The following is an 11086-nucleotide window of genomic DNA, read 5'->3' as shown; positions in this document are numbered from 1 at the left end:
TCCTTAAGAAACAACTTCACTCATAATTACACCTACAAATTTTAGTCAATCTATCAACTAATGATCATGTTAAAAATCAAGAAGTTTTATGAGAGTAGTGTAGATTTTTGGAAAAAATTCCATTTCAATTTATGTGAATGTTTTATAAACTAGAAAGTACTAAATAATATACAATGTTGTTTTTATTGCAATGTCCTTTTGGCCTCTAGAATAATTGGAGATGTCATCAAATTAAAATCACTCAACATACTAAATTACAAAATTTTATTCACTGTAATTCAATATGAAATTCACATGTAAAGTAAGGGAAGTCAGCTTTCTAAGAAGTTATAACAACATATATAATAGACAGGAAGTCAACAAAGATAAAAAACAGAATTTTTAGAAGTCTTCCCACAATTTCATCTTCCAGACTTGTGGGGTTAGTAGTAGAAATTAACATCCAGTGTTTACACGTCATATCCAAGAGCTCCTGCTCCCTAGAGGGAAAAGAAAGAGAAAATGTCCTTAAATGAACACATTTATAACCCTGATTCTTTAAAATCAATCTCATATTTGCACTGGAAAGAAACAGTGATCAAGAAATGTCTTTCAAGGCTTCCCTAGTGGCGCAGTGGTTGAGAATCCGCCTGCCAATGCAGGGGACAGGGGTTCGAGCCCCGGTCCGGGAAGATCCCACGTAGTTGCCATGGAGCAACTACGCCCGAGCGCCACAACTACTGAGCCTGTGCTCTAGACCCCGCGAGCCACAACAACTGAGCCCGCGCGCCTAGAGCCCGTGCTCCACAACATGAGAAGCCACCGCAATGAGAAGCTCGTGCACCACAATGAAGAGTAACCCCCGCTCTCCACGACTAGAGAAAGCCCACGTGCAGCGACGAAGACACAATGCAGCCAAAAATAAATAAATTTGTAAAACAAACAAACAAAAAAAAAACAGCTCAAGGAACTACCAGAATTACCCCTCTCTTTTCAATGTTATCCATAATTAGTTTATTTTTGAAGTCTTATCTGCAAAGTCATTTACAATCATTCTTATGGCATCAGTGAAATTGCCATTCTTCTAACCTGTACAGTGGGTATTACCAGGAAATAAGAATTTGAAAACATGGAAAGAGGCATGTGATAAAATTCTTAAACATTAAACAACAAAAGGTTTTTTTCATTTCCCTGATCTTTCCTCAAAATCTTCTCATATTTTGGTCACTTAACCAGACATTAAATATTTTAATTTCTTCCACACTTCTGTGTTAATCAGTTTTTTTAATATCTTAATTTTTTTAAGTATTACGGAATTTTTAAAGATATTAATTTGTGGTCTGTTTAGCGCACTGTCGGAATATTTCACATGCCTGTCAGGTAGGGAGTTTAGAACCATTCTTAACTCCTTTTTCCAGGAATGTAAACTTGGCCTTACATCCAAGTCCCTTATACACACTCAACTTAAAATCAGCATCAAGGGCTTCCCTGGTGGCACAGTGGTTAAGAATCCGCCTGCCAATGCAGGGGACACGGGTTCAAGCCCTGGTCTGGGAAAATCCCCCATGCCACAGAGCAACTAAGCCCGTGCACCACAACTACTGAGCCTGCACTCTAGAGCCCGAAAGCCACAACTACTGAGCCCACGTGCCACAACTACCGAAGCCTGCATGCAACAAGAGAAGCCACCGCAATGAGAAGCCCCCGCACCGCAACGAAGAGTAACCCCTGCTCTCCACAACTAGAGAAAGCGCGCGCACAGCAAACAAAGACCCAATGCAGCCAAAAATAAATAAACTTTAAAAAATTTATTTAAAAAAATGAGCATCAATATTTTTAGAAAGTGGCAAGATCGGGGTGGGAAAATATTTTCTGCTATTTTTCACTCAAACCCAAAAAGGCAGGTTGAGTTTTAAGAGAGAAGGTGAAAGAGAGAGGGGGAGAGAGATGAGATTTATACAAGTATCTTCTTCCACTTTTAACAATCTTGATTAGTTTCTATAATAACTAACCCCCTTCCTAAAGGAGGGAATGACTTGCCCCAAATTACACAGCAATCACTGGCAAAGTAAACGCCTAGAATTTCCCTTAAGTTCAACAATTCCTTGTGCCTATGTTTGGGAAAGAAGGGGTAAGAATAACACATGGGTTCGCAAAGCGATTTTCCTTTCCTCCTATGGCCTCCACCTCCATCTTGCGTTTCTTCAGTCTGTGCTCTGAGGGGTACCTTCAATTTTCTCCAGCAGCGGTAAAGAGAGAGACTGAATAGGAAGTGAGGGAAAGACCAGACAACTGGTGGGGGTCGAAGAGTGCGCAGAAACCCATTTCTCACCTGACTTAATCCCGGGTAGTGGTTGGTAATGCTGCTCCTGGGTTTTCTCTCCAGCTGCTCTTGCTAGAACAAAGTGCATTCAGCACAGGTGGTCTCTTAGCAACCTTGGTTCCTGTGTCAAAGCACAGCGAAAGCTTTTATTGGATGCTGAGGAGGTCTGTGAAGTGACCGGGCAGGGAGCCTGCCTGGAGAGACTCTACAATGACTCTCAAAGAAGTCAGGAAGGAGATGTCGAAGAGTGGAGTTCGGCAAACGTGACACGTTGATTTCAACATATCACAGAATTGTAGAGCTGAAAACTAAACTTTTCACAAAAAGTTTAAACTGAACTCTATAATTTTCCTGGCGGGCCAAACACTTACCACGCTTTTATTATTTTATTTTATTTTTTGGCGTGCCATGGGGCATATGGGATCTTAGTTCCCCCACCAGGGATTGAATCCACACCCCTTGCAGTGGAAGCAGGAAGTCTAAACCACGCTTTTAAAACAATAGGTCTCAGGGGGTGAGGGAATGGAAGAGATGTGTAAGGGTTACACATGTGCAACGAGTAGATAAATAAGTCCCGGAGAACACTGTAATACACAGTACAGTGAGCATAGACATAAAAGTGTGTTATAAACATTAAACTTGCTAAGAGACTAGATTTTAATTGTTTCCAGCACTAGAAGCATTAGAAAGTGGAGTGAATTTATTACAAAAGACCAGGCTGTAACATTCAGCCATAAATGGAAAATTATCCAACAAAATGATGGTTATTACAACTATGAAATAATAGAAAATACTACTTAGAAAATTATGTTAAAATATTTAATTATGATTAAAAGCCATACCTTATGAACACCTATTATACTCCTGGACAAGCATGGATAATCACACCAGGATACATACCCAAATATTATTTGTAATATCCTCAACTTAAAAACAAACCAAATGCCCATTAGTAGATAGATAAATGCATATAATGGAATATTATACAATAATGGAAATTAAGCTCCAGCTACATACAAAAACAGCAGTGAATTTCACAAACACAATATTGAATTTTTACAATCATGAAAATTAAGCTCCAGCTACATACAAAAACAGTGGTGAATTTTATAAACATAATATTGAATTTTTTAAAAGCAAGGCACAAAAGAAAATGCACAGTGTAAATATATTTATGTAAAGTAGGAAAACAGAGTTAAAGGTGCATGGTTTAGGGGTGTATATGTGGGTGCAATGGTGTAGGTGGTGAATTGATCAAGAAAAGCAGAGGATTGGCTACCATAAAATCAGGGTAGTGGTGGTGTTAGTGAGGGGAAGGGAAGGGCTGCACGGGTGTGGGGAGCCTCCAGCAGTATTTCATTTCTTGTCCTGGTTGGTGGTTACACTGGCAATCATTTTTTAACTACTTGCTAAACCGCACATAGAAATTTTATAGGCTTTTCTGTAGGTATGTTAGACTTCACAATCGAAATGTTAAAAAAAAGGAAACAGGACTATCTACAAATGTCAATAATGGTCATAGTGGTCGAGTTTGGGTGAAGGACTATATGTGATTTTTTTTCCTTGCTTTTTCCACTTCTCACATTTTCATTTAAAAGGATGTTGCTTATATAACTTCAGAAAACGAAAGAAAGTAGTCCCATAACGGCTAGTCCTCTTTCTTTCCCATATACTTAAAAGTAATGTATACTGATTTTATTTTTGTCAAACCAAACATTTTAACAAATATGAATTCGGGAAAATTAAATGTCAGTCAAAGATTTAATGAAAATATTTAACTTACACTTTATCCAATAAATTACATATTTTCATTAAAATGTTTCACTGAGACATTTCATTTTCCTTGAGTTTACACTGTCTCTTCGGCTAAAGAACATGTTCTAGTCTCATTCAAAATGTTCAGGAGAAAGAGGAATGTTGGTGGTTTCTGTTTGGTTCTTCTCAGTGTTAGATCTGTTTCTGGATTTAAATCATCGGAAGGACATGAATCTGCACCATCGTAAGTTTACTAGCACACTGAGATTTTACTGTGGATTAAAATTATGATTGTCGCAGTGTTTGATTTACATTTTGCCTAATTAGTTCTTACTTACTTTTCTAGAAGCTTGGTAATCACATGTTTTTTCTTTGCAGGGACATTCTTTTAGAGGAAAGGCTAGTTAACAGCAGCATTTTCAGGAAAAAAAATGATTTGTAGTGTTTTTTTTATCAGATAAAACATGCACTAAATAAATGTAAAAAATAAACTAATTAATAAATAAATTTGAAACAAGCTAGGACACTTCTAAAAGTATGCTAGAATGTATTGAGTGTGACTATCTCAAGACCGTGGTCTTATCTTGAATGCAGTATTTAAAAGTCGTAGTTAAAATAACATCACCTCCAATTTCTGATATAAGACAGCCTAGGTTATAGAAAAATGGTACAGATGAACCGGTTGCAGGGCAGAAATTGAGACACAGATGTAGAGAACAAACGTATGGACACCAAGGGGGAAAAGTGGCAGGGGTGGTGGTGGTGGGATGAATTGGGACATTGGGATTGACATATAGACACTAATATGTATAAAATAGATAACTAATAAGAACCTGCTGTATAAAAAATAAATAAAATAAAATTTAAGACATCCTAGGTTATTTGGGGCCTAATATATTTCATGTTGAAATTTCAGATGACCGCAAATAATCTTCCCTCCCATTTAAATGCCTCTACGTTCCTTTCTTTTCCCTATTTGCAAAAGGCACTGAGAATCCATTTATTTTGTAGAAATTAATTTATAGAATGTTATACTTAAAATAGAATGAATACTCTCTTATCTAGTTTTAAAAACTTGTCTTTATTATATTTTCTTTTGATTCCATCAACAGTCCAAATAATCTAAATCCAAGCTGACCTGTTCATTGAATGGCTGAATAGTGGAATCCTACAAGGTAAGTTAGACTAATGGCGAGTAGCAGTAACTTTTGGTCTCTGGGGGTTGAACTTCACTGCATTCTCTGTTCTTCACCCTGCCATCAGTTTGTAGCCTCTGGCCTTTCAAACCTTTATAATCTTGATTTTATATAAAACAAAGTTTCTCAAGTCAACTCTGACTCCTGGGACCATAGTGCATTTGCTAAACGGCTTGGTCCCCTGGCAAAAATAAAACAATGCAAAACAAACAAGTAAAACGCCCTCTATTCTATAAAATTATTACTGGTACTAAGACTTCACCTGTTTCTCAATCTCTCTCAGCCTCTACGATTTTCCCTGATTAGGCGTGGATTCCTGGTCAAGATAAAGAACAGAACATACTTTGCAAAGTCTCTTTTTAAATCCAAAGAAAACACTTTTCATTGGATTCAAGATTATAGTCTTAAACACATGAGTCACACTTCAAAAATATTTCCTTTTTTGATAAGAATTTGCTAATTCTACTCCTTGTTTCCATCAATATCTAATGGTCAAGATAATATTGACAGAAGTTCCCTAGAGACAAATGTTGAAACATGAGATACTCTTGCTGAATAGGTCACTTAAGTAAAGGATAATAGTTACCATTCATTAAGGGTCTAGTGTGTGCCAGGCTGTGATTATACACTACTGGGGCGATGGAGCAACTGCCTTAAGGTTCTATGCTGGAGCCTTGATGCTACTAACCCAGGACTCCCATCCCCAGATGCCACCCTGTTTCAACTACATGGATTTATTAATGTTTTCAAATGAAAAGGAAATGGACTAGACTGAAATGGAAATATCCACATGTAATTATCGATGGCCACTCTTCTCCCTCAGTCCTGGCTCCTTTCTGTATATGTGAAGTGCTGGCTGAACAATGGGATGGATAGTCTTGCCGTTATCCCTCTGGGCCTGAGAACCCTAAATTTGCCTGAACCTTTTTACAAGAGTCCGTTTTATTCATATCAAAACAACCTGCTCTTTGTAAATGGATCATTCACAGGCCACTACTACGAGCTTACTGTCTAGCAACCCGATTAGGTGAAAGTTCAGTTTTTTAAATCTGTGTTTTATTAGCTTTTACTCTCTGCAATTTTCTTTTCTTTTATTATTACTTTGTTATCCACCCACTGATCAACTTATGACTGACAAGTTCCTCTACTTGAACTTTTTTTTTTTTTGGCTGTGCACGTGGCTTGTGGGATCTTAATTCCCCGACCAGGGATAGAACCCATGCCCCCAGCAGCAGAAGTACCGAGTCTTAACCACTAGACCGCCAATGAATTCCTCCCCTTGATCTTATCGACATTAGCTGGACAGAGAAATAACAACGTTTCCAGGACTTGGTGGTTGAGAGACGGGTCTGACATAAGACTGATAGGGTTTGACTTGGATCTGCCACTTACCGTGAGACCTTGGACAAGTTACATTAACTCTCTGTGCCTCAGTTAGCACTTCTGTACAATGGAGATGATAATAAGAGTAGGGTAGTGTGAGAATAAAATGAGATAATATCAATACTTGTGCCAAGTGAGTGCCTAGTGAGTGCCTACTAGGCACAAGTCGCTCTCAATAAGCAAGAGTGACTATCGTTGTTAATTATATTCTACCGTATTACCTCCTAGATGGTACCCCTTGAATAAATCAGGCTTCTCAGTTTCTCTTTGGACACCCAAACATGCAAAACTGTCACACACCTACTCATCCTTTGAAAGCCAACGTACCTCCTCTGTGATCTTTCCTGACACCCTCAGGCAGAATCTATTGCCCACTTGCTGTAACATATTGCAACTGACAACCATGTCTTGTGGTTATTTGCATGCCACCCCCCATTGGAAGGGCTGTCTTCCTAGAAAGTGCGGATGGCCTTACCCATCCTGGATCCCACTGCCTCACGGTACTGGATGCTAAGCAGTTTTCAACAAATATTGATTTAATAACTGCACCTCAAGTAGAAGCTTTCTTGGAAGACCAAAAGTTCATTTTGTTCAAAAGACAATTACGACAAGAAAAACCATATATTAAGTCTACTTTTCCCACAAATTTTTATTCTTCAAAAATAAAATCACAAAGTTGGGTATTTTCAGTATTGTCTCCATATGGAAAATGTCTCTTTCCCATAAAATTTATGTTTAATGAAGTTATCTTTTAGAAACTTGAGAAATCATATGGGAATTATATCTTGTTGATGTTTTTGCTTTTGTTTTTATTTGTTTGCTTGTAATTAGGGAAGCTAGTCAAGTTGTTGGAAGGCAACAAGAGTTTGGCACTGGCCTACGGGGTTTTAGGATTCGAAGTGTCCTGCTGGGATGGCTACTGTTTCTCTGGCATAATTGAGATTTGTCCCCTTAAGATTCCAGAAATAGATGATGGTGTGGTAGGACAGGAGACATAAACTGCTCAAATATGAGTCATTCAGAAGTCAACTGAAATTCAGGCATATTCAACAGTAAGTGGGTTTTGTGTGTTCTGTAAGCCTCTAAAATGGAGTTCAAGGTGCATTTTCTGAACTAATTATGTGAGGAATTACATGAGGAAGGGAATTTAACAGACATCTGAGAAATCAACTCATCAGTGATATGAGCATTGTATGTGAGGAAGCTTGAATGAGAATAATAATAAATGGCATATGGCTTGACCCTGAAATGATTACAGGCATGATTGTTATACCTTGTTTCCTGATTAAGACACGATTTCAAGGAGATCTTTCTCTCTCCAGCTAAAAAAAACAACTGTAGTGGAAAATCAGAAACATTACAGAAATGTTGGCACCGGAAAAGAAATCTGAAATTTCTTAAAACTTCTCATTTGACAAACGAGAGAAGGCACCTCGCCTGAGGCCACACAGCCACTCTTCTTCTGAGCTACTATAATAATTGCCTCAGCGACTTTTTGACATGTATGATAAATTGGATTCTGCGTTTCACCAGACTTGGCTATTTGAAGCTATTCGATCTTCATCACCTCCCAACTGCTTTGATTCAGGCCAAGGCAAGACCAGGGTGTCCAGAAGAGAATAAGTCACAAGTGAAAACTGGAAAACTGGGCAGGTCAGACTCACAAAACTCGACAAAGTGGACTTCGCCTGGAAACAGAACCACGTGCCTTGTCACAGATGGTGGGTCAGCGAGGTTTGGGAGCCGGGTGGAACTGGTTTGCGATCCTGGTTCTGGCTGGTATTAGTGCTGGAGCCGTGGATCGGGCATCTCACCTCACCTGCCACCCCATCTGGAGACAGGGACAATCTGTTTTGCAGGGGATTGAAAGGCTTTTATTCGTAACTACAGTTAAGAAGGGCTTACACACACTGTGATTTTAATCTCATAAAGCCTTATGAGGTGAGTTACTAATTCTCCTATTTCCTTAGTTGGAGAGATTGATGACCCGAGACTTTAGTGAGCTATTCGCGATCACACACCGGGGATGACCGGGGATTTGAATGGAAGTGTGTTTGGCTCCAAAGCCTTAGCCACTGCAGCATCTCAGGATTGGTAAAAGAGGTGAGCCTAGAGCCCAGCATGCTGCCGGGCACTTGGTAAAATAATGGTTAGGGTATGACAAAGCACTGGAGTCAGAAAGGGGGCCACTTCCTGCAGCCCAACAAGGAGGGAGAGGGGTGAGCGTGGACCCAATGGACGAGAGCAAACAAATGGACTTAGGCAATGGGAAGCCCAGGAAGCTGAGGCAGATGCACAGACATGTAGGCCACAGGGCACTGTCTGCCCTGGCAGCACCCATGAGGGTCCACCCGATCCCCCAGGGGTACAGGGGGGTCCCTCTACTTTTCTCCTCTTCAACTGTATCTCTCATGCTTTCTCTGCATGTCAATATCTGTCCAGTTTGGGCTTTCTGCCATCTATGACTGTGCCTCAAATGTTTTGAGTAAATATTCCAGCCCTTAAATGAACTGTTTTTCTACATATGAACAAGCACCTCCTCTTAATCATCCACTACCAAGACTCCCAAAGGCTGAGATTTCCCGCTACCCCATTCCTGCCCCCAAATAGGAGACGGCATTGCCCCTAAGAAGACATAAATTACTCGGTTATAGGTACTTTACATTAAGAAAGATTCTGGAACCAAAATAATCAAAATGTTTTCAACCTTCTCCCTGCCAAGTTCCCCAGCCCTTGCCAAGAATCACAGCTGTAGCGCACTCTTACGAGGCCAGATGAACTGCCCAGAGCTGTGGCCCGGGAACCTCACAGGGCAGTGCCACTCGCCACCAGTTCTTCCACGTTGTGACAAAGCAGGAGTGGGGCTGAGGCCAAGTGCTTATTCGTTGCGTTTGGGGGTTTTATCTGCAGCACTCACATATCCAAACGTGTGTCATTCCAGGTTTGGGGTGGAGGAGAGGTCTCTGGACCTGTTTGACTTTAGTAAAAGCATTTGGCCAAACCTTTTAAACTACCTTCTCAGCCTGCAACGTACACTCCTCTGCCTAAATTCACTGGTGAATTATTAAGGTGCAGATTTGATCTCGGAAACCAGCTAAGTGTTATCTGGAGTCAAGTTTAGCTGAGAAGGTAGATGGCCAGGTTGGAGGACAGAATTTCAAGTTCAATGAAAAACTGTGACCTCTTCTAAGACCAAATTATATTTCTTTTTTAAAATTAATTAATAAGTTTGTTTATTTATTTTTGGCTGCGTTGGGTCTTCGTTGCTGTGCGCGGGCTTTCTCTAGTTGCGGCGAGGGGGGGCTACTCTTCGTTGCGGTGCGTGGGCTTCTCACTGCAATGGCTTCTCTTGTTGTGGAGCACGGGCTCTAGGCGCGCAGGCTTCAGTAGTTGTGGCACGTGGGCTCCTCAGTTGTGGCTCACAGGCTCTAGAGCGCAGGCTCAGTAGTTGTGGCCCGCGGGCTTAGTTGCTCCACAGCACGTGGGATCCTCCTGGACCAGAGCTCGAACTCGCGCGCATCCCCTGCATTGGCAGGCAGACTCTTAACCAGTGCGCCACCAGGGAAATCCCCAAATTATATTTCTATCATTTTAGCACAGGGCTTGGAACAAAACAGGTGCTCGATTAAAAAAAAAACTGGAGGCGGGGAGGATGAGATGCGACTTTATGGTGCGTTTTTCTGTGCCTCAGAAACTTGTTACTTAGAAGGTGAACCCAACGAGGAGCCCTGAAAAGCACTGAATCGTTTCTAAGAACGTACGCTCTCCAAGGGGAAGTCTGACCAATAATGCCCACTCTCGGTGGATAAGTATTGGACGCGATGGCCCTGTGGAATGCCAGCCAGATCCTGTCTGTACTTGTCATGTACCACGGAACAAGCCCATTCTGACTTGTAACAGAGTTACTCATGAAATGACTTCTTTCTCCTACCATATTTAGAGTTTACTGACCCTTTGCTAATCTAGCACTGTGTGTTCACACAGTGGGAATTAAATAAACATTTGCAGAATGACAGCTTGGGGTGGAAAACAAAAACCTCATCCTGCCTCCTGAGTGTACAAGGAAACACTTCGGGAAGCAGCTATTCTCTGAGACAACCCTCCTTTCTGTCCCGTCCAGACACAGAATCGAAGCTAGCAAGGGGGGAAAGCAGTCCTTTGGAACCACAGAAGCACATAAGCAAAAGAAAAAGTTTATTTTTATTTACTGATTTTGGCCGCACCTCGCGGCATGCAGCTCTTAGGACCCCGACCAGGGATCAAACCTGTACCCCCTGCACTGGAAGTGCGGAGTCTTAACCACTGGACCCTCAGGCAAGTCCCAGAAAAATTTTAGAATGCTGATTATAGTAGAGCAGATAAGTTTATTAAATAATAGTTTATGCTTTGAAATTGTTTTGATGAAGTTCCCCGTCATCATTGATCTTAGCCGTAGCCTCATGTCCTGAGC

At 40.7% G+C, this 11086-nt stretch overlaps 1 protein-coding gene across 1 annotated transcript; it reads right to left on the bottom strand.

The window, feature by feature from the left end:
- Positions 1–250: 250 nt before the first annotated feature.
- Positions 251–11073, bottom strand: MRLN (myoregulin). The gene is made up of 2 exons (XM_060286410.1): positions 2312–11073; positions 251–479 (listed from the first exon to the last, which is right to left on the bottom strand). Exon 2 carries the CDS (start codon positions 458–460, stop codon positions 320–322), a length of 141 nt encoding a protein of 46 aa, XP_060142393.1. The 5' UTR covers positions 461–479; positions 2312–11073; the 3' UTR covers positions 251–319.
- Between the last annotated feature and the right edge of the window lie 13 nt (positions 11074–11086).

The sequence above is a fragment of the Globicephala melas genome, chromosome 16, assembly GCF_963455315.2.
Source record: "Globicephala melas chromosome 16, mGloMel1.2, whole genome shotgun sequence".
Taxonomy (NCBI): Eukaryota; Metazoa; Chordata; class Mammalia; order Artiodactyla; family Delphinidae; genus Globicephala; species Globicephala melas.
The sequence above is the reverse complement of the archived record's forward strand: the minus strand, read 5'-3'. Positions and strand labels throughout refer to the sequence as shown.